Here is a 24,180-nt window from a genome sequence, read left to right as displayed (position 1 = left end):
AAGTGGCAGAGTAAATGGGAAAGGCTGAGAATCACTCCCCTGAAATATGCTAAAAGCTTCTCCAAATCTTCAGGGAAGCAGGGTGACAAAACCACTCTAAAAAGAAAGCAGCAGCAAGAAATGCATTTTTGACAGAATAAAACAAAAGTTTGTTTAAAAATAAAACCCAGACACGGAGCTACATGAACACGTATTTACTGCAAGTAGCTCTATGGAAAGCCAAGTCAGATAAATATAAACACTATACAGAGCTTCAAGCCAGTCTCCCAAAACCGCAAACGCGATGTGTTTTACAAAGAAAACAACATAACAATATTTACAATGGAAGACAAAGCCAGATCAATCAGCTCAACTTTAAAACAGATCTGTGAAGCAGAAATAGCAAATATAATGAACAGTTTCAACCATATATGTTTTAGTTTGTACAGACAATAACTGTCCAATATCAAATTAAATTTACAGGACAAACATTGTTCCATCATTGGTATTTTTGTACTATACAGCAGCATAAACGGGTAGCTGGAAGGTAGTATATATAGTGATATGTTTTACATATTCTGAAAATGTTCTTCCAGCACAATACTGAATAAATTAGTTGCTGTAAACTAAGAGATTCAAAAAGATTGCATATTTATTATGCCGTACCTGTTAGTATTTGTACCACTCTACTTGAGGTTACCCATTTAATTATTTATTCAGCATTTATTAAATCAGTGCTGTATATTGTACAATGGCAGCCTCAGGGATCTAATATGAAATAAGTGTGTAAGATCATTATTTTCTTCAAAACAACCTTTTCCTTTCACGTTAAAGGTTTAGAACTACCTTCATCCAAATTTTGATTTCCTAAAAAAGATGTAAAGCTTTATAAAAAGCTGTCTACATATTGCATTATTAATTTACGAGACCAAACGAAAGCTATATGGTGAGACAGTATCATGGTCTAGAAAAGTGGTCATATTTTTAATTAGTGTATGTTTAGCAGCAACAAGGAACTGTACCAACTTGAACTTCTCTTCCAGAATCAAAAACAGGTCTGTGCTTTTAAATCCTCTAGCAACAGTTTTTCCTGTCACTAGACACTGTGTAAACTGATTGGTACCATGTGTCAAAAAGAAGTCTTCATGTTTTTAGTGACATGTACAATACTACTCAAAATAGATTTGGGTACACATCACCTAACAATCAAAACTGTACTAGTATTTTCAAGGTTGTATGTTAGAGGTGAGGCAGCCCAACAAATCAGTTGTACAATATACAATGTAGAGGATTACCAGCTGTGTGGTGCAGTACAGCATGAGGATTTGTGTACCACTTCTAAATCCTTTATCAATCGTCAGTGCCTTTTATTATACATTGCATGTACCAACAACTAGTGTCATGCTCTTTAAGTTTGTAGCAGTGTTAAAAAGCCTAAACTCATTTCAACCAAAAAAAAAAAAAATCAGTACAAGAGTAAAGCCCTGATTTTTCTGCAATTTATTTTAAAAATGTCAAATCATCATTGTTCGCACTTCTTTAACCAAGATAAGGACAACTGATGAGCCAGTATTTTACTTCTTCCCATTATGCCACGAAGAAAGAACAAAAATAGTCCCAAATTAAAATGGGACTTGGTTGAAAGTAAGATCAATTAGGGTGGTTTCTCTTTAAAAAGCTACAGCTGACAAATATAATGCAGAAGTCACAAACGCTGGATACGACTCTGCACTTCTCCATTTGAATGCATGAACAAAAACCTCATTTTACACAATTCATATTTATAAACAAGTATCTTGAGGGTAAGAACAAAAACAATCTACAAGACAACCAGCCCATTAATCCTACTTTGTACATACCAGAATTCTGAGCAAAAAAAAAAAAAAAATCATTTTAAGCTCTGACATAGACACTTGATTTAAAATACTCTAGCCTATGATCAAGAAATACCTCTTGTACCATGAAAGCAAAACATTATTAAAAAAAAAAAAAGGCAGAAGAGGTCTCTCCTTTTCAGACCAGTTCAGTCCCACGGGTTCTCCCCTCAAGCTCATGTGCACCTCTCCCTCCCTCCTTCCGCCCAGCCACCTGAAAAAAAAATAGCCTGAACTGCCAAAATATTTCTAAACAACACATGTTTTAAGCTAATCACTTGTTAATGTACCAGAGAAGCAAAACCCATGTTAAACAGACAATCGGAAACCAGCTTTGACTTCTCAGAATATAAATAAAAACTAATTAATGGGAGAGGCAGGAGGAAGAAAGGGGCATACAGGAATCTCCTATTAGCATTCACGCTGCCTCCCAAATAGATATGACAGGAAAGACCAAATTCCATCACCAAAGCACAGCTATGAAAAATCTCAATTCAAATTAATTCAACTGTAGAGAGCTGATGTCTATGAAAAACTAATTAAAAGGATGTGTGTCCATGTCCGTGCTGGTGGAAATGAAAGTAGCCGGCTGGAGCTGAGCTTTGCTTCCAAAAGCACCACACAGTTTCTGGAGTTACCAGCAGAAGAGTCTTCTCTTCCAACAATGGTTTCCATGGCAATGCAGTCAGTCTAGAAAGGGGAAAAAAAAAAGTCAGTGACATTTTAAGTGCGAGTTATATTGGAAAAAAATGTTTTCTAGCGAGGAGAATACATGGAGCTCATCCATTGCAGAAGTGACAGCTGCTGAATACAGAGCAGGCTTTTCTCGCCGGGGAGGAGGCACTACCAGATGATGCCACGCTCAGACACCCTGCACGGTGGGGAAGAAACTTGAAGGCTGAAGCAGGTGCCCAGGGAGCGCTGCACAGCTCCGAGCTGGCACGTGGACGCCAGACTGGACCTCGGACTGCGGCCAGCGCCACACTGCTACCCCACGCGCTACGGGAAGGATCAAAGCTTGCAGTTTGCCATCACCGATTTCACTATCAATATTTCATTTAACGACAGCTCGACGCTCTCAGCACGCCGGGCTGCACGCATAGCAGAGGCTATTACTAAGCTCACAACGCAGCACGAATGCAGAGCAGCTCTGTTCACCCAGATATAATTAAGGCTGCGGCAAGCACTCCCATTCACAACAGGTACAGAACTGCAATGTAAACATTCACTGCAACTCCAGCTCCAAACAAGGAGTGGCAAGTCACGACAGCTGCGTGCCCTGTCCTCAACTTTTCAGGAAAACACATAATTTAGTTATAATAAGGAACACCTCAGAGTACAGTTTTCCTCGCTAAAAGGCAGTCTGCCACACAAAAGCACATAGCAACAGTACAGAGACATCCTTACTGCTGTCAGCAAAACCCAGTGGCTTCAAACTGACTGGAAAAGGCAAAATACAAGGGCGCTCAGTAAGACGGGGAGGAAATCATCACCTTGTGTTACAGGAAGATACGGGTGGGTGACAAGGCAGAAATGCAAGCAGGAGGGAGGATGCCCTCGAAGCAGAACGCCCGCTCTGCAATTAAACGTGCATATGCCAAGGTGAGAGTGACTCAATGGGCTCCTGAGATGGAAAAAAAAATGATGAAGGGGAGGGTAAACACTTTCTGAAGTGGTGTGAACACAACTTGAGGAACATACAGAAAGTCACATTTCAGCTCATTACAGACCCTCTCCACTCCCAACAGAGCAATTAGGAGCACTAATTTTCAGTCTGGAGTGGTACTATCTGCCAAATCACTGCATTACAGACTCCCAGTCCTGACAGACTGTCCTCTTCCATCATTTTTATTCATTTTACCCTTTGCTTATCTAAGCACAGCACTTCCTTCAGCTGTACATCCTCCTCCTGGACCACTTACGTATCCAGCACTGTCTTTTCCACTTTGCATTTATGCTCACGAAGCACATGGTCTGCAGCTACTGTGTCAACCAACATCTCTACTCTTCTGACTGCTGTACCAGTTTATGATTCCTCCCTCCTCAAAGTGCAGAGGCAGCATTTGCAAACCCTTCTGCTTCTGTCCTCTTGGGCAAGACTGAGAGCACTGTCCTGTGCCGGGCAGTGGTGTGGGTCACTTCGCTCACATCTTCCTACCTCGCCTTCAAGGTCTGGTGCACATGTCTGCAGGGATCTGTCTCCTGGCATTACAGGGGAGCAGGGAAAGGCAAGTTTGCTATCGGAGCAAAAACAACAGCTAGCATAAGAGAGTGAGTCTTCAGGAAGCATCCAGTAGAGAAGCACAGTGTAATTTCTCCTCCCCAAACCACACTCGGGGAGAGCTCCCGGCCAGTGGGAACTGCGCTGCGGGAAGGCTTCACTGCTACCCGCAGGGAGGGCAGCTTGGCCTGCAGGAACAGGAGAGGGGGGTTCTCAGCTTAACCCAGGCTGTGCTTTCCGGGGGGGGGTCACAAGGAAATCAGAGCTCAGTCTTGTTTTAAAGAAAGGTTAGCACTCAACTACCTCTGCCCCAGGAATACGCTGAGGAAAATGTGACCAACTACAGAACAGGCAAGTGTTATGTAGTATAATGCAAACCTGTATGTTTACTTACATAGCCAATCACATGAAGCATGCGCTTGTTAAACACACAAACTCCACCCTAAGTTAAAGGAGTTCTGATTTCAGTCCAGCTAAAAACACCGCCTCTTCAAAAGAAAGAAAACACAGCAGAAAGCTCGGCTGGGCTGCCCCTGCCCGGGTAGCTGTGGCACCCCCAGCCCAGGCAGCGGCTGCTGGGACTGGAAAGGCCCCAGGGCTGGAAGCGCTGCAGAGGGACGGGGGTTGGGGGGGGACGGGACCACAGCTTCAGGGGAGCCCCCTGTTGTGTCCCAGCACCACCCACCCCAAGGTTGGGGTTGCTGAGCTTCGTTTTTTCAAATGCAGAGCAATTTCCAAAATAAAGCAACTTGTTTTTCATAATTCAAGGAAAATACAGCCAAAAAAAATACACCCTCAACCCAAAAATCTCCATTTCTATTATTTCAGACATCATAAGATCACTACAAAAAGCTATTGCTTGTTACACACAAAGTGTGATGTGGTTAGTGATGGCTTTGTTTTTACAAAAGCCAAGTGAAGCTATTATTTTTGAAATAGTTTTCCCCTTTAGAAAAATATTATTTTGTTGTAGGACCAAAGGATGAAAACACGCACCACAGCTCGCAATGAATCACACCTCAACAACCCGTGCAAGGGAACCATTACAACAGTTGAAGCTTCTGCATTAAACTTACCTTCAGTAAAAATTAGTATCTCCCAACATTCCCCCCACCCCTTCCTTGCTTTGCACCTATGAGCTTACATGAAAGGAACTTCAAAAACCGTCTCTGCTTTTGTCAGTGCATTTTTCCTCCACGCCTAGCACACAAGGCACACCTGAAAGCTGTTTGACAAGTTATTCTAATCTCTCCACGCATATCCCCAAAACATTCTGAACAGCAAGGGACCGGTTGTTTGAACAGGACAATCCCATACGGCAGAACTCGCTATTTATACCTAAACTTTTTGGAAACTTCTACAAACTCATGCCAAATTACAGTTAAGATGCTTGTCAGGGCGGGGGGGAAGCTTAAGAACAAGAAAACCTGCTTAGCTCCTAACTTTGATTCTTTGAACAAACCTGGCAAAAACCAGAAGGCAGCACAGTAACTAATTTGGAGGTAACTCATCACAGCCCCAAGTGACACAGATTAATTTATAGGAAACCAGAACAAAGTGTCCTCAGATAAGCTTCGCAACAGCTTCTGAATTCCCTGGATTACCTGGCTCAGGTGCAGCCTTACACCACCGTCAAGTGGCTTCAGAGCCTCCCCTTCCCTAAACTCTGTGCTGTGCGTTAAACAAGGTCTCATTAATTTGTTCCCCTTCTCCCTGTGATTATAAACCACACTTTTCATGGTTCCTCTTCGTTTTTAAGCTAAAACAAAATTTGTGGCAACTGCAAACAAACAGAAGGGAGTCTCACATAAACATTACCTACAAGCTGACAATAGCTTTACAAAGCCTGGAGTGTTTCAGACCTGGGGCTGTGGCTTGGTACCACTTCTTACAAGCTGGAATTTCAGTATTGCAGTTGGAGCAGAGCAGCTGGCTCATACCCTGACTCATCCCCTCTTTTGGAGGGGGGGATAAAAGCATCAAGCATTTATTTGTAGATAAAAAGTGCTATATGTATAGGTAGCAAAAGAACTCCTGAGACCTGACTACACCAATAAACCCACCCGAAATCCAAGGTGGGGCAGTGACTGAGGTCTTGCGAGGTTCCCCCCACCCAGCCCCTGCGGCACCTCTGGAGCCGCTCCTCCCCTGTGCCACCGCAGGGCACCAACACATCCCTGCCTGGAGCCCGAGGCCAAGGGGCCAGTCCTGCAGAGCCAGGGGCTATTTCAGCAGTGCCAGCCACAAAGCCAATGTCCATTTCCAAACCAGGAAGCTGTACGAACTCCAGCTGATGCTGTTCCCCTCGCGGCATCCTCCCAGGACGATCTGCAGCAATCCCCCCATCGCCAACAGGGCCACCAAGCGCTGGCTTTGTTGCTATGAAGGCACCTGAAGCTGCGCAGAGCACCGCACGAGCACATACACAAGAGAAGTTAATCACAGAGCTGTAAAATGGGTTTCGTGTTAATGAGAACAAGGCTGATGTCTGTTGTGCTGCTGATACCCAGAGCCACCTCTGTGGTTCCCCACTAGAAGATGCTCAGGAAAAGCCATGGGTTTATTTAGCAAGGCTACAGGAGCGCTCAGGCACTCCCCAGGGATTCTTCTCCTCCACACCTGGTTTTCTTCCACCTTTTGACTAGCCAGTCAAGGAAGGTAAACTAACAGAGGACATGAAGTGCTTGAGGAAAACAGTACAGCTTCTGCAAAGTCTGATATCTTATTTCAGTCTCCCTAATATACGACTCATCAGCCAACAATTTGCAATGTTCGTCGTACAAGCACAGGACTTTCTGATCAACAGTAAGGAACAGATTATTAGCATTTTGTTATAGATACCGTATGAATGTATTTGGCTCAACACTGAACAGTAAACGAAGCAAAAAAGAAAGTAAATCCTAGATGTGAACTAGCTAGGAAAAGAGGAATAATGCTCACTGAGTAGCCCAGCCATCCCAAACTTCTTTACTGAAAGGGTTGTGAGGCATTAGAACAGGCTGCCCAGGGAAGTGGTGGAGTCACCATCCCTGGAAGTCTTCAAAAGACGTTTAGATGTAGAGCTTAGGGATATGGTTTAGTGGGGACTGTTAGTGTTAGGTCAGAGGTTGGACTCGATGATCTTGAGGTCTCTTCCAACCTAGAAATTCTGTGATTCTGTGATGAAGAGTTTCTATACAAAAGCTTCATCCTTTATTCAAAATTGACTCAGAATCTCGAGAATTAAAATTCAACTTCCTACGAGCATTTAGTATGGAAAATGAATGCAGAAAGCATCCAAAAAATTTCACAGATCACCTCTCAAAATATATAAGTAGAGTTTAGATAACTAACCCAACATTCTCCTCGTTACACAAGTCTATTTAAATTCACCAATTTAAGATGGGATCGGATTATAAAACTACACACAGCTGTCATCTTCCCAGGGAGTAAATAATCAGAAGAAAAGGATCCAAAGGACAGAAAAGAAACTAAGAGGGCAAATATTTAAATTGGGATGGCAGCAGGCCGTTGCTCAGAAAACCATTTAGCTTTAAATTAAGGAAGGCACAGAGAAAGAGCTCTGCAAGTTTTCTATGAAAAAAATCTATAGTTTTATAAAAATCAGGGGCAGAGGATTAGATCAGTCTTAATTATTTAGCCTGCAAACCCCGTGTGTTCCATTTGAAAATGTATCAGATGAGTGTATATCCAATTTACACTTCATTTCCTGCATCTGAATTATTAAGGTCGTACAAGTCAGGCCACTTTAAAACAAACCAAGAGGTTTTAAGAACAGAGCAGACATCTCCTATTTCTCTCAAAGAAATCCATGCTAGATAGTGTGTTTTTACAGGAAAGGCTTTTACTGACATAATTTTGCAAATGATTCCTGAAAGGATAAAAGCTTTGCTTACAGAAGATATTAATTTAAGATAATTAAATGCTTAAAATCTCCATGTCAAAAGACTAAGGCAATTTAACGCCTTCTGGAGAGCACCACTGAAGCTCTCCATTTCCTGAACTTCAGGTTGGGGGGAAACCAGAGTTAGCCGGACTTGCACAGATCAAAAGCATCAGAACAGCCCCGGATCTGCTTGCACACGCGGCCATCCCATGCTGCTGTTGTTCAGTAGACCACCAAACCCCAGCATGTTGTTTATGCCGCCAGGACAGGGCAGAAGGACGGTGATGGATTGCATTTCCAGCCTTCCTCAGAGCATGCAGGCCTGGCAGGGGGAGGCAATTTGTTCAAACATTCCTCACAAAACATGAGATTTTTTTTTTTCCCCCCAGATCTTACCAAATACACAGTTGCTATCCTACACCATTTTCTTATTTGAGATTGATTTTAATGGTATAGCTTTAGACCTTGCTAGAGGCAAAAGGTGTTATTTGTGGAAGGAATTTCTGCTTAATTTGCACGCTCGGACACCAACCCTACAAACACGCAGCAGAAAGCCCGACATTTACTGGAGCCGCTGCGTACGCAGTTACTCTCTGTAGGTAACCCAATCAAGGCCCCGACACAGAAAAACATCCTTATTTGGGAAGTATGTTAAACTACATGCTTACCATTAAGCACATATTTCGCATACTTTCTTCATTCAACAACAAAGCTATCGTGTTCGACTTCAGCTAATGAATATATTTTGTACCTATGACTTGACTGACCTTTCCACAGGCAAAAAAAAAAAAAAAAAAAAAGCCAAAGCTTGTTTTAAAAAACAAAAAGCAACTGTTACGTGATCCACTTTTCATTACGTAAACTGTTTGAACTGATTGGTAACAACATATCTGAGTAAATTAGGTTTCTCTTCCTCCTTCAGATGTGCTTCTAAAATTTACAAGACAAAGTTACTCCTACAAATACTCCATGTACAGTAATTCACTCAAAACACGGTTCCAGTATCCTTACGCTCAGCAACTTCACGAGCTAAAAAAACCTCTCCCATGCTTTAAGAGCATTTTTATTTATTTCGCAGAAATGCCTTATCTTCTGCAACAGCAGCTTCTTTTTCTGTTTTAATAAACAGTAGTGGAGTTTCTAGGAAGGCATTATGCACACTCCCCAGCTTCATCTCCTTTACGAATCCTATTCCTAGAATTAGGAAACCTACATGCAGTTTTGGCAGGGCCTGAACACCAACTCAAGTTGCTCTCGACAGCTTGATAAGTTGTTTTTTTCGTTTTTCTGAAAACTAAACTTCAGTTTCAACATAGCAGGACGATGCTAAGAATTAAATTCTCTCCACTTAAAGACACACAAGTTCACAAGTTCAGATTTTCATGTTACAGAAGAGTGAAGAAGTCCTGCTTTCTCAAAAACACTTTAACAATACGTGTGTCAAGATACTCTGACTGACCTCCTAAATTGCCCAAAACATAGCTAAATTTTAGCCCCAAAAACTCCTGTTTGTGTGGCTTATGGCAACACGACCTGCTACAGTTCACTCTGCTCTGGTGACAAAGGTTAGGAGTCTGTAAATGTCAACAGAGAGGAATACATTTCCTGCCCCTGCTCCTTCTGCAAGGCAGATGTTAAGAACTGTTGGGAAGCAAATCGGAAAAGCAAACAACCACGTCAAATACGGGCACTGAGCAGCACGTGCAGTTCCAATTCCCTCATTCAGAAAGGAGCCAGAATAACTGCAAGAGTCAAGAGTATTGCAGAAAAACTCATGAAAGGTGTGCAACAGCTTCCCTGTGAGGAACTGCCAAGTAAGAGCCTGCACAGAGGTCCTGGGATGTATCAGGAAATGAAAACATACAGATATACCGTACGCCCCCACTGCGTGAAGGAACTGCAGGAAGCCTCTGACAGCACACAGGCTAAGGGTATGGCACAGGAGGATACGACATCTTAAGTGGCATGGAGAGAAAAGATAGGGTTCGTTATCTCTGCCAATACACAAACAAGGGGCTGTCAAACAAAGCTGGGTCCAAAATAGACACGAAGAGGTCCGTGTGCAGCATGCACTGCCTCCGACCAAAGGCTGCTGTGGCTACAAGGCGTTACACAGGATCAAAGAGGTTGGAAAAGTACTTGGATTAGAGATCCATAAAGGATTATAACACAGACAAACTGCATCAGGCTCAGGAAATCCCCAAGCTGAAAAAGAATCAGAGGCTGGGAGTATGCTTGTGGGGAGGTGTCTGTCAGCCAGCCCTGTTCTTTGGCTGCTGGGTGGCGTCTGCTTGCAGGCACAGGTCTTTGGTTTGAGCGAGCAAAACTATTCTGATGAACACACCTGAGAGATAAAGGACAGTGTCACTCGTGACTAAATAACCAGCTCCCTGCCTTCCAACTCACCTTTTGTGAGACTCTTCTATGGAACGCGCCACATCTGCCAGTTCATCCTTAGCTCTTCCCAACCCCTTTAGTCACCAACACTTGAAAGCGCTCAGCACTTTCTCTTCTTTTGCTTCTATTATCGTAAATGACCATCAGAGGCAGAAGCTTGCTACGTGGCCACACACCACGTAACGACACCATCCTCAGCCGTGCACTTAGCCCACGTGTGCCTGCACAGAAATCTTGCTATCAGCCACTACGTGCTGCCACACAGAGCAGTGGCACACGCTGCTTTCTGCCATGGTGAAATCATCACATCACTGAGTTCAACACCCCAAACCCTGTGAAGAAAGAAGGCTGTGCACTAAGTACACTTCTCACTCCCAGCACATGCACGACAGCCAAGGATAGGGCCTTCAGCTTCCAGGAGCAGCTCAGGGGCTCACCAAGGACAGAATTAAACCGTGCCTACACACAGACGAGTTTTAACCAAGTGAGCCTACTCCTGCTTAGCGTTTGCCACGTGGAACTTGCCAGCATTAGTACTTCAGCCACTTACACCCGCCGCGGTGACATGTGAATCAGTCCTCACTGCTACCACTGCCAGACCCACCCGCAACCACCAGTGTCTGTTCAACCTGATCTACCAACACAAAATTCAAGTCATTTCCTCCTGCCACAGCTGTTGTGTTACGCTCTGGCTCCCACAGGCAGTTCTCAAGCAGCTGAAAGCGCCACAGTGGCGATCAGCTGACCCACACCTCCTCCTTGCAAGGGGCCCTGCAATGCAAATCCCAAAGGTGAATATATCCCTGCGAGCCACGCTACTGCCTCCCGATCCCAAATCCCCACTACAGCTCCTCCCCAACACCAGAAGATCATCTGGATCTCAGAGATGCCACCCAGAAAGCTTGTGAAAAGAGGCAACAGAGCAGCCCCAGCGCCCCATCCACTTCTGGAGCAAAGTCTCGACACGGGGTGCAGGTCCACATCGCATCCACACTACCTAGGGTGACCTCGTGCTCCACTACACCTTCCTGCATCCCTGCTGGCACCACGTCTGTCAGTCCCACAGCTGCAGGAAACCCAACTGACAAGGAGAAAACAACAACACACATTCCACCTCTGAAAGGGAGAAGTAAACACCGGGACACGCTCCTGACTCGGAGATACATGTTGGCCCACATTCCTCTCCCCGAGATTAATATCCTGGCCAGTGTTCTGACATTTACCTCATCCTCTCCAAGTCACTTAAACCATTACAACCACTGTATTTATAGCTCTCTACCTCCCATCGCTCCCTGCCAGGCGCGTACCCTCCCGAGCGCCTCTACCAGCTTCCTTTCTCGCAACCGTTCGCAGGCAGCCTTTTATCTCTGCGAGGCTCGCTCTTATCTCCACTGCCAATGGCAGCAGCCTTGATCTCTATCTCACCTCCACCCCAGCACATTAAGTTTCATCCATCTCTTCAGTTTCATCTTCAGAACTGTAAGCTCTTGAGGACAGGGACTACCACGTGTGCACCCGTGGCACAGCGCGCGGGCCCTCAGCCCTGCCTCCCCGTTCAGGTTCTGCAACAAGGAGCAGGGGGCACGTCTGGAGCTACAAGCTTCCACCGGCAGATCCCCTGTCCTACTTGAGCCCCAACTACCTCAAGAGCAAACCTATTCAGTTTTTAAACGCATTTCTGACTGCTACCCTGTTCACCACAATCTGCAACTTAAAAACATCTGTTTCTAAAAACAAACAAAAAATGCCACCACCACCCAGAAAAACACCACAGAGTGAAATACGGGTGGCAAATACCTCCTCAAGTCTCTCACACAAAAACAAATACTCTGGGAGCCCAAACTCAGCAGTGAATACTGCTGTTGAAAACCCAAAAAGCTTGCAATTTTTTTCTAACTGACTTAAAACACAAAGAAATCCGTAAGCATGGAGCAAAGTTTCTTTCTGGCCCCTGACCCTTATTTGTTTGGGCTACTGATAAACAAGCTGCAGACGAGCAGCAGTAGTCCCAGCCAGTTCCTGCATCAGTGCTGATGGGTGTTTTACCAGCATCCAGCTTGTGCTAATGAATGCCCTCAGCACACCCACCCCCATACCCTCTGGTTACTCACACAGGTGCCCAGGCCTAAGGAGAAGCCTTTCTCTACTCTTTCCTGCTTTACTGGGGCCACATTAGCTCAATCGACAACGAGGTGCCACAGAAATCCTACTAGTTGTCAATGGCTGAAATAGGGTTCTCACACGGCTCACAGTGGTAGTTCTTCTTGCTCTAGCATACGGCAGGTGCTCATTTATTTAACGAAGCGCAACATCATTAAGAGCTCTACAAACTCCGGGTATCCCAAGGTATCTGTTTAAAGAAACATCAGTTCCCAAAAGCATTTCAGGCTCAGGCTATCCGGTGTCCAAGAAAGTTATGCTGCACATTCAGCTGTTGAGCAAGAGCTATAAACAATAAAGCACGTTGGCTCAGCATGAGCACGGGAACAGAACCGCACTACTCCCTGTGAAAGGAGGATATCATTCATTAGTGCCTCAATAAATTCAGAAGCAAAGTTTACCAGTTTGGTATTTATAAGTTCATGATAGACACACGTACACGATACCGTGAACACAAGCAGCATTCACCTTTCAGCAGTAATTAAAAAGTTCTGAATGTTCCTGAGTCACATCAAATTGTATCATCACCTTGGAATTATAGCTAAATCTTAACCATATTAATTTCAGTATAAAGCATCTCTTTCAAAAGCCCTTTCTTCTCAGAAGATTAAGATTAGCCCTCACACTTAACTCACAACTGACTGGCGCACAGCACACGCGTACTCATGCACAAGCAAGCTGGATTGTTAGCAGCCAGCTATATAGCAGAATTACTAGGAAAACCAACTTTGGAATTAATCAACTTTTGTCCCTCAAGATACAGTTCAGGATTTAACCGGGGCAGAAAACTCTTCCCAGCAGTCTATTACACTGCTACTCCCGGGGTAATTAATGTTCCACCCAAAGCAAAATCTCCACAAATCCAAACACTTGTATGTTCAAGATCTTTCAGATAAGATATTCCTATGATGTCGAGCAACACCTCTGCGATGCCTTTGATGAGTCAGGCTAATTTACTTTTGTCTTCCCCCTGCCCTCAAGAATGTCACAAATCCCCACTGATCAAGGTTCTCAGCTAACCTGTAACCACCTTGAAGCTCAGTGACCTTTACAGAGATGCAGGGCTTGATTAAAGCTAGAACGTACTTTTTCCTTTTCCCCTATTAATTGCTTCTACCTGTAAGGCTCTGCTTTAGCCAGTAAGACAACAGTGTACCATCATCATTGGATGGTTGCTAACATGCAAAAGCTAAATGCCAAAAAAAGCCAAAGAGCAACTTGCAGGGTGGACAACAGGACTCACCTCCAACCAGGTTGTTACCATTTGATGATGACTCGTAAGCTAGGACTACATTTTTAGGTCAAAACAGCAATAATAATACATCCCCAGGCTCCAGAAAGCTTTCCTCTCTCACCTCCTGCCTTTCAGTTTTATTGTTCCACTTCCCTTTGGATTGAAGAATGGCACACGTGATCACAATAGTATTCAAAATTGTAGGATTTGGATCAGAAAAAAACAACAGCTTTCTTAGCACAACACACTGGGCAGCATTCAGCAGGTGCTTGGGAGCACCCCATGCCCACAAACAGCGCACAAGCACACACCAAGTCACAGCACAGCACGACGACCTCTCGGCACCATCCAAAACCTCAAGGCACAAACCCTCCCTTCCCAGCAATCAAAATGAAGAAAACTTATTCAATACCCTTTCACAAAAAAGGGCATACGCAGAGCCTAAACCCCACCAAGCTGTACCCACAGCTAGCAAGGGGCCCTGGGACATCACAGGAGGGACAGCATGAAATTGTGGAGGCAAAACTGAAAAGGCAATGACATATTCAAGATTTCACTGCAAGACTGAAGGAGAAAAAATAAAAAAGCCATTTGAACCAGTACTGTTTTCTCCTGGAAATCCCAGTGTCCTGCAGCAGTGCTTTAACCTACGAGACAGCTACACACAGAATTTTTTTTATTTTCTCTTTTTGAAAGTCTATAAAGCCACGTGACCATTAGCTGCAACTCTGGATGTAAAATCTGGAGAGCTGATTTTCCAAAAGCATTTCAACACTCACTACCAGTACTCTCTCTCAGCAGCAGGGGAACATTCTCAACTCAGATTTTCTCACCCAAGCACCAGTAAAACCTAGCTGATTCTTGGTCAAATATGTCATAATTAACTCACTCCCACACCACAAGACAAAAATCTGTTCTGCCTTCAGTAGCTCGTATCCTACTTGAAAAAGTTACCCTGGGTATTTTTAAGCATAGCAGTAAGTCACTCAAGACTGTTAAAGTGGCATCTGTTACAGCAAGATTTTTTTTTTTTTCCTTTCAAGAATTATTATCCCTCCATCGCTTACAAGATTCAGGCTACATGGCTGTGTTCAGATGTATTTCAGAAGAGTTCTTCAAGTTATTTTTAAATGGGTCCCTGCCCTAAGTATTCCTCCGATACAAATGAGCCTCAGTTTGAAGCAAACTTCCAAAAACCACTGGTCTGAAATCCAAAAGGGGCAGTTATTTGTCTGGTATCCTGTAAACTGTAATTTACTATATTAGTAAGAGCTAAAACCTCCAGCTGCTGGATTTCTCAAAGTGCATATTGTTTACCATGTTCAAGATCCTGCATTTGAAACACAGCAGCTCCCATAAAGGATCTGGACAACTTAGACCCAAAGTTTTGCTCTACAGCTGTACTTGTTTTCCTGCCTCCCAGCTCCCCAGAGAACACACAACTTCTCACACAAGTCTAACACAGGAGTAGATTAAAAAGGATTAAAAAGGTGAGGAACATTTAAATTATAATCCTACACTTTAGCAAACTTCTGAAATAGCATCTTAACATGCCACTAGAAAATCAGGTAGAGATAAGATTAAAGAGTGGGTATAAAATAGGCAGGTAGATACGAAGCTGAACATCACATTTACCCTGAACAGTCTGTTTTGTTTTTTGTAGTTCAGGATATCTTTGTAGGTTGAGTATTTCTAATTATGTCTGTAGAAACTTTTATTATACATGACCCATTATGCAGTTTATTACCACCCCGTTCTCATTATCATCCGCAGTTTCTACGAGGTCCAATAACAAGGTGTACATTAGCTAAGCCCTGTTTGAAGTAGCTTTTGTGTTCCGTACTCCTAGCACAAAATTTCATGACTCAGATTCATGTAATCAAAACTGCAAACCGCTTGCTTCAATATTGTGTAACAATTTCATGATGAAACTGTTTTGCTAATGACCTCCTTAAACTTCAGGCATTAAGGATCACAACCTTATTTTCCTTTTAGCATCTTTTTCATCGTAAAACCTGACCTCAATTTTGCTTTAACCCTAAATAAAAGTTAACAGCAAGCCAGATGTATTTACTTATGTTAAATCAGTGCTCTCCCTCTCCTCCATCCATTTCATGAATGAAGAAGGGGAAAAAAAAAAGTTAGATTCACATCAGTGAACCTGAACCAGAAGTAGTTTGGGAATTACAACGAGGGGCAATGATGCATTGGAAATCTCTCTCCATTTCACTCTCAGCAGTTAGGAGAATGCAGTTGAGTCACTGCACACAATATCCCATTTAGGCAAACAAAAACAAAGCGGAACAGTGAATAATCAGATGTTGGGAAGTGTTCTCCTTTGAGTGCAAGTACAGTTTAGGGAGAAGAGATTAAAGTTCTTTACCCAATAGATTTTAAAAGATACAAGATAGCTCCTTCCTAGGAAGTAAAGGGTAAATGCATCTGCTAAATATTTTCCTTAAGAATGTATTTGACCACACAGATGATTTTCCAGGCTAAGACTAAAAGAGCTGGGATGTAGGAATAAAGACAGCACTTCTGCTAAAAGTCTGCAAAAGTATTAAAAATATTAATTACACATAGGGACACACTGCACCTCCTCAGGACATAAGAGGTTTAGAAATGGAGATTTATTTCCACTATTCAAGATGGAATTTGAAAGTGTTTTTTTTTTTTTCCGGATTACACATTCTCTTAAGTATTGAATAAAAGCTTCACTGCATTAAAAACTGATAAGCTGTTTAAGGAGTACACTTCTACAGTTATGCTTGCTATAGCTCAAAAACCCGATTTAAAGTGAGAATGAGAACTAGTATTTTTATAATCAGTAACTTTAAGTCATTGTTAAAGAAACAGATACACACCACCAATTTGCACCACTGTATTTATGTTTGGCAAGCTGCTTTTAGCCTGGACTACTCCGAAATCTGTCCGCCCCTCTGAGAGGCACCTAGAAATGCACAGTGTCCACACCCCGCCTGCCCTCCTCCTATGCACCATGAATACTGGATGCTGTCTTTGTCAAAAACTGATAGACCTTGTTTTGAAGCACTCTTGTTTTGTTTTTTATTTTTAGGACTAGAAGGAAGCCACCGACCTAAGCTCTTACTATTCTCCTGCTTTATTTCCTGCCAGTGTCCATGTTTTTATACACAGCTTCTCTCACTTCATTCTAATGCATGCCATTTCCAGAAAACAGACTGACAGCAAAACACACCAGCAGCAAGTCTCCTTCCCCTCCGGACCTTGTAATAGACAAGGAAAAAGCCCCAAGCACAGGCCTGTGGATATTTTGCTGTAGCTGCAGTAAACAAATCATTTAACTTAAGTACAATTCCTGAACAGTCTCTGGAAAAATATTTTTAAACACATATTTACAATACAGCCAAAATGAAAATCACCTGTTTGGTGCTCCCCTGCTTTTAAAAAATTTTACAAGTTTAACAGTCATATGAGGGGAACAAGGTCCAGTAGGAATTCTGCTGTCTTTGGGGGGTGCTTCTTCTAAAAAAAGAAATCCACCATGGCAATCAGTGTGCCTTTGACTTAGCGGACAAATCTTTGAAGTGCTGAAAGACTAACTTTGGAAGAAAGCACTCCTTGGACTGGCAACTTTCAACGTCTTCTAAATTTGATTCCAACCAACAAAACAAAGCAGGGAAAAAAAACCACTGAGGCAAACCACACATTTCTGAGCAGCCCCAAGCACTGCTGCCAGACTTTGAATGGCATGCTAGCTGAGTCAGGCTTACACCTTCCCCTATTAAAGGCTACACAATTTTAAGCTCCTACACTACCTTCTGCCTTTAGACAGTTTTAAAGTGAAACTAGGAAAAAAAAAAAAAAAAAAAAGCTATCATTTCAGGGGTTAGAACTGTAATTAAAAATATAGAAGGCAGGAACAGCCTGCCCCTTTACTGCTTTCTCTATTGACAGAGAAGTAGACAAATATCAATGTCCAACAACGATTAAATATTTCCTCTTAGTAGTCATCAATTATTGACTACACACACATTTGCAAAGAGGAAAACATTTCCAACACACAGTTTTCTGTCTAGGTAGGTGAATTACTGTAAGGAGCTGAGTGGGCCACTAATACCAAAACATGGATTATGCTTCCAAAGAAAACGTTACAGTGCAATGAAGCACTTGCATAAACACTGCTGGTTAGGCAGGGGACATACACAATACCACCAACAGGTAATTATTTTTTGCTCTCATTATGAGAGCAAAAAGCTTAAGCCATCAATAGGAGCGTCCCTACTCCTCCTGCCCATCCCCAACAGCCTAACTTTTTAGGCATACCTCTCACTACTTTACCTTAAGCTTGGTCAAGCTCTACTGCCAACCTGAAAGCTAGCAGCCCGCTCTCCAAAGCTTCAGACATAAAATACACCCCTCTGAGCCTGCTCTTCCTCTACCACAGGCACTCCTCACAAGGCAGATCACTGCACAGCAGGAGCATTACAGCTCGGCTAAGCCCCCAGACACTGCAAGAAGGCGGCGGACTCGAGGGTACAGGCTGCAGGAGCCCCTCACCACCCTCCCAGCCAGCAGCAGATGGCTTCTCCTGAGGATACAAGGATATTTAGGGGACCAGAACTCAAAAGCAGCATACCAAACCTTCGAGGGAAAAAGAAAAGTGAGTTGTTTACCTAAGATTCAATTAAATAAATGCGGGCAGATTTACACGTAGAAAGCCCTGAAGTACACATTTCACCCACATTTATTGACACGAACAGATCTAAGCCCCAACTTCTGATTTCTGAACCCAGTTTAGCAGTTCTCAGCTTCCTATCCACAACACCAATTACAAAATTTCAATCTCAAACCAGGTGAGAAGTCATTTGGTTATAAGAAGGGAAGAAGAGGAAAAGGAGGTGGAGGGGGGGGGGGGGGGGAAAAAAAAAAAAAGCATCATAACCTCAGGACAAGAAGTCACAATACAAAATACAATCAGTGCTTATACTAGCAAAATTCTTTCATAAAAAGCCTGGGCAGATGATAGGTTGATAACACCTCCCAGGAGAGCTCCATCACTCTGTATACCCTTTAGGCCAAGGACCACATCCTTTTTTGTGTGTTCATTCAATGTTTAGGTGACTGCACTACTACCAGTTGAACTAGATACAGAAGATTATAGAAGCATGGACCCTATTTTGAAGGCCACATTTCAGTATTAAGTAAACAATCTAATTCCTATAGTTAAGCAAGCATGAAAGGAAAGTGCTTTTAAAGTTACAAACCTTTTCGTGCAGCGTTACACTTCAGACCATCGGACCTGGTGAAATCTATGCTTACGTAAGCTCCACTGTCCAAACTCGAAGTACCATTTTGGAGATGGCAAGTTGGCGTTGCAGTACTTGCCTCACAGCTTATAGGATCATCGCGTAAATTCAGAGCAATGTAGTTTAAGCCATTCTGAAATCCAGTTGAGGTATCCCTGGACATTTTGCTTTCCTGACCATCAGAAATGTTTTCATCTGGTTTCAACCAAACATTGTCAAATGAGGCAGAGCTGTGTCTTTTGCTACTATCAGTAAAGAAAGAGGAGGAAGTCGTCACAGTCCCAGCAGAAGAGAATGTTTCAGAACTGTGTCTCCTCCTGCCTTGGGGATCGGCTCGGATCACCTTCGGTCCCACGGGAGGATCGGAGCTAGGAACAGAGAAGCTACTGCTACCAGCGTATCGATCGACAATGCACAGTCTGTTAACTATGGAAGAAGGACTATCAATCTTTACTCCGTCGTCAGATTCGGAGGCAAACGGCCGCGGTGGCGTCGCTGCCATGTTGAACGTCATCTCCGTGTAATCGTCAGTCCTGTTACTCGCAGCACTAACACAGGCGGTACCAAAGGAGAGCCGAGCATAGTCAGGATTTGGTTGGTTTCTAGGAATACTGGAGCTTGCATAAATTGAAATATCCGTTAAAGAGTTGGAAAGTTCTTTCGCTACTTTTGGCGACTGTACATCCAAGTCAACGCTCATATAATCAGAGAGCGGGGACTGTCTGTGGTCACTACTCGAGCCCAGAGATGACGGTGATCCCTCTGCAGATAAGGAATACGGTGTGTTACTTGCCTTTTCATTAAAATCGATATTTATGTATTCACCAGGACTTGCTGGCTCAGGTGGAACTGTACGATCATACATTCTCGGGATAGTATTGCTTCCCCTCGTACCGAGCGGGAGCCTCGTTGGCCTCGTAGCCCTGTTCTGCACAAGTCCTCCTTCTTCACCTTTCACCACTGGCGACTTCGAGATGCCATTAGACAGGGCTTCGCTGTTGATGCTTTTTACGTTTTCTGGTCCACCATACAGGAGTTTTCCAGGTGAAGACATTGGAACATATTCGCTGTGGTCACCATTTTGTCCTGATAACGCCTTAAAGCTTCGGGGCAAAGAAAAATATGAACTGAAACCTTTGGAAACAGAATTGTTATGAATGTAATTTGAATCACCAGGGTGCTTTGGAGCAGAATTACCGGGAGACATATCCATATACTCATTGTTTACAATCTTCTCATTACTTCCTTTAGAAATAAATCCAGTTAAAGGACTTCGTACGGGTGAAGAGCTCGCCTTTGGAAACATCATCATATATCCTCTGGAGTCAACCTGAGATGGTGACCACGAATTGTTTATCTGTTTTGGAACAGACATACTTTTAGGAGTCATTGGCAGATAATCACTGCTACTTGACAGAGAAGATGCAACTCCTGGCATCATTGGCATGTACCCATCGTCCCTAGCTTTACTCCTGCTTTGGTTGCATACAGAGTCAAGATTACTGTCATTGTATTCCAATTCATGGTTACCTTTCAGTTTTGGTGTTTCAGAGTACAGCAGTCGCCCATGATTTCCCCCAGAGTCTTCATCTAACGAAGCCGTCGTTTGTGTCGTTTTCTGCTGCACTGCTACCGAGGTTGGTTTAGTCAGAGAGTAAGTTCTTTTCCTGAAACACTTTTCAGCCTCCATATAATCATCTCTCAAGCTATCGTCTGCTTGCTGCTTACTCATGGACATGTACTCACTCAGACAATTCTCCTCTCTGATAGGTGGCGTGTTTCCCAGGGAATCTGGTGTATTACTCCTGACCCGAAAGTACCTGAAATCTCCAGGGCTGGAGCCGTACTCATCAGAAGAGATGAATCCCCCATCGCTTGGGGAACCGCAGACAGAGGAGCTAGAAGGCCTGGTCAACATATCTGAAGCAGAGCCATGGCCGCTACTGGAAGAAACACTGATGGGACTGGTAGTGGAGGGAAAGTGAGACACGGGCAGCGACGCAGAGCGGGTGTGATATGACGAGCTGAACGCGGCTCTAACGTACCTTCCGCTCCCTTCTTGCCGGCCCAAGTTCATCCTTGCGGTATTCAGGTGGATGAGGCTCCCCGTCACTGACCTGAAAGGCCTGGCCATGGTGCCTTCTCCCTCGCTGGATGTTCTGAAGCGATAGGAGTTGCTGCTTTTGGTGGTCGGAGGCGTCCCTCCAACAACGCTCTCAGTTCTAGACCTTCTCTGCAAGCCCGTCTGGCTGGGGGGCAGGTTGCCCAGGTGCCTCCTAGTGGTGATGAAGGAGATGGGGTTGGTGCCGCCACCGCCACCAGAAGACTGGCTTTTGCTTCGGGGCCGGAACTCCGCAAAGGCCTTTAATGCTTTCATGGTCTCCAAAAAAGTCTCGTGCATGTTCTGGGCAACCACCGAATCGTCCACTTGCATCCAGAGCTCTCCGGGCCCGATGGAAGCGGATCTGCCCACTTCGATGAAAAAGAAGTTCTCCGAGTGCCCACAGCGGCGGATGTTCATCAGCTGCAGGTGGACGGAGGGCACCTCCGAGTTCAGCTTGACGAGGTGGATGGCCTTGCTGGAGAGGCACAGCCTGTACACCCCGGTCAGGTTTTTCGTTTGGCCCAGTCCTTTGGGTTTCACGTTGACCTGCCACACCTCCTTGAAGACGGTGCCGGGCCTCAGGGCCGCCCCGTAGTGCTCGTCGTCCTCGTCCAGCTGCTGCTCCGCCTGCTCCTCCTGCTCCAGGAAGCCCCTCTTGCTCTGGCTCATCAGCTCGCTGATCGCCTGGTACCAGGCCTCCTGCTCGGCCTCGTTCTCCGCCAGCATGGCAAAATACTCGTCCTTGGTGTACAGGGCGATGATGTGCTTGTGCTTGGCGTCCGCCCGCCGGCTGACGGTGAAGCACTGGTAGAGGGGGATGACCCTCTTGGGCGGGGGGCAGCACAGCCCCGCCGCGCCGCCGCCGGCCCGCAGGCTGCTCTTGAACTTCTTCTCGCTGTCGTAGTACTCCAGGCGCGCCGGGGCCAGGCGGCTCTCGGCCCGCAGCACGAAGTACCGCTTGTGGCCGTGCTTCTGCTTGCGCAGGTAGCCGCACTTCCTCACGTCCTCCCCGCCGCGGGCCGCGCTCCCGGGGGGCTGCCCGCCCCTGGCGCCGCCGCCGCCGCCGGCCTCGGGGGGCCCGCAGAGCGAGGCGCTGGGCGAGCGGCGGAGCAGCAGCAGCAGGTGGTGGGGCTGCGGCGAGGGGCAGCGCCCGGCCTCGCCCGGCTCCCCCTCGGCCCCGGCGGCGCCGTTCACGCCGCTCGCCATTTTAGCTGCCGGCCGGGCGGCGGCGAGCCGGCCTCACCGGGAGAGGAGGAGAGGAGGAGAGGAGCCCCCCCGGCGGCGGGCGGCGCATAGAGGGGAGGGGACGCGAGGGGAGGCGGCCGCGCGCTGGGGCCGTTGCTGGAGCCGTTGGGGCCGTTGGCGCCGCGGGTCCGGCCCCGTCCCCGTCCCCCCGCCGCGCCCGGCTACTCGCGCTCCCCCGGGCAGCCGCGGCGGCGGCACGGCGAAAACATCACGTGACCCCTCCCCGCCGCCGGAGGGAGGGGGGAGCGCCCCCGCGCGGAGCGGCGCGGCCGGCGGCCAATAGGGAGCGGAGGTCTGAGGCCGGCGGGCCAATCGGAGGGAGGGGGAGGGATCCGAGGAGGGGCGGGGGAGGCCGGAGGCCCGCGGGGGTGGGTCTTGGGCTGGAGGAGCCGGCGCTGATTGGGTGGCGGGGTGCTGAGTGGCGGGGCGGTAGCCAATCCGCGCCTCACACACACAGCGCCGGGAGGGCGGGGGCGAGGCGCTGCGTGGAGTCGGCGGCGCGAGTAACACGCAAGGCGGCGCGAGGGGCGGGGAGCTCGGACATGATTGGCAACCCCCCCGCCCAATCAGCGCCGCGCGGCGAGAGCGAGCGGCTGACGTCGCCGTCCCCCTCCCCCGGCTCCTTTTTAACACCCTCCCGCCCCCTCCGGGCGGCTGGCGCTGATTGGCCGGAGGGCGCGGAGTGGGCGGGGCGAGCGGGCGGGAGGGGGCTCCGGGGACGTAAACAAGGCGGCAGCGCGCGGGCGGCCGTTGGGGCGCGCGGCAGCCGTTGGTCTTTTGCGCACGGCCCCGCTCCCCTCAGGCGCTCGGCGGGCCCAGGGACCCCCGCCCAGCCACCCTCCGGTCCCGGGGTGGGGGTGCGCTGTGCTGCGGGCTGAGGGCCGCTGTGTGAGGAGCGAGGAGCAAAACCCTCTCATTTTGCGGTCACACCGCGAACGGACGCTGGCGTGCCGTTAAATTGTCTCCCCGATGAAGTGTTCGCTCCCTCCCCATACAGCGCCCTGCCCTCCGCCGCCGCCCCTGCAGTGTCCCCGGGAGCCCGGCGCTGCCCCGACCCTGCCCCAGCTCCTGCCCCGAGCGCTGCACCCCCCGGGGCTTCGCCTTAATAAAAGTCCCCGCAGCACAGCCGGGTTTAACTGGAGGCAGGGCGCTGTGTGTGTCAGTAACGTACGTGTAAAAGTGCTGGTTTTTTTCCGCAGTCCAACTGCAGAGATCGTTCCCCCAGCCAGGACCCCTGGCCACACGTCTCTGCCAGCTCTCCCTGTCAGTCGCTGGCCGCGATGCGCTCGGTGAGCTTTCAAGACTGCTCTTTGTCTGCTTCACCTATGATTCATTACCGAGATGACAACTCGAACCAATTCTTGACACCAACTTCCACCACCCACTTGTTAAATTTTTGGATAAGTAGCTCAGTGTTTTCTTTCATTCTGCCTCTCAGATGTGGGAGAAGATATTTTTTGGAGTCTCCAGCAGCTCGGTTTGGGAGCTGGCATGCCAAATCTTGTACTTGCTGTATTGATAGCTAATGTCTCATCATTTCTTTGTACTTCTCTGTCGGTTCACCGTCTGCTTATCGTGTTTAAACAGCAATCGCTTTTGTTGTGTATTCTTACAGCACCTAACACAATGTGTTCTTGTCCATGATTACAGCTCCTAAGTGTTATGGCAATACAGTGAATGAGTTGTAGTTCCAGAAATGTAATTATTCACAAAGCAAGTATTATAGACACTAACAAAAGGAGATTTTTTTTTTTTTAATCAAACAGGTTAGCATGAAAAAAATACATCTCAA

General features: G+C 46.3%; 2 protein-coding genes across 3 annotated transcripts in view; one reads left to right on the top strand and one right to left on the bottom strand.

The window, feature by feature from the left end:
• Positions 1–1,464: 1,464 nt before the first annotated feature.
• On the bottom strand, positions 1,465–22,574 carry IRS4 (insulin receptor substrate 4). 2 transcript variants are annotated; one of them, XM_084534099.1, is made up of 2 exons: positions 18,998–22,572; positions 1,465–2,543 (listed from the first exon to the last, which is right to left on the bottom strand). In XM_084534099.1, exons 1-2 carry the CDS (start codon positions 22,347–22,349, stop codon positions 2,539–2,541), a joined length of 3,357 nt encoding a protein of 1,118 aa, XP_084390225.1. In that variant the 5' UTR covers positions 22,350–22,572; the 3' UTR covers positions 1,465–2,538. The 2 variants fall into 2 exon arrangements, with proteins under 2 accessions (XP_084390225.1, XP_084390224.1); XM_084534098.1 differs by lacking the exon at positions 1,465–2,543 and adding an exon at positions 7,897–8,282 and having other exon boundaries at positions 18,998–22,574.
• A 602-nt stretch (positions 22,575–23,176) lies between these two features.
• NXT2 (nuclear transport factor 2 like export factor 2) overlaps positions 23,177–24,180 on the top strand; it is an 80,194-nt gene continuing 79,190 nt past the window's right edge. Inside the window, exon 1 of the mRNA XM_084534126.1 lies at positions 23,177–23,677. The gene's annotated coding sequence lies outside the window, so the exon portion shown is untranslated. The remainder of the gene's footprint in view (positions 23,678–24,180) is intronic.

Source organism: Aythya ferina (genome assembly GCF_964211825.1).
Source record: "Aythya ferina genome assembly, chromosome: 13".
In the NCBI taxonomy this organism is placed as follows: Eukaryota; Metazoa; Chordata; class Aves; order Anseriformes; family Anatidae; genus Aythya; species Aythya ferina.
Note: the sequence above shows the minus strand (reverse complement) of the source record. Positions and strands in the feature narration are given on the sequence as shown.

Bases quoted from the DNA above. Each gene is read 5' to 3' on its own strand.
- IRS4 (XM_084534098.1), bottom strand. From the start codon at position 22,349: ATGGCGAGCGGCGTGAACGGCGCCGCCGGGGCCGAGGGGGAGCCGGGC. The intron at 8,283-18,997 runs GTTTGTAACTTT...TCCCCCTGCCAG, and splicing joins GTGTAACGCTGCACGAAAAG to GCCTGCATGCTCTGAGGAAG.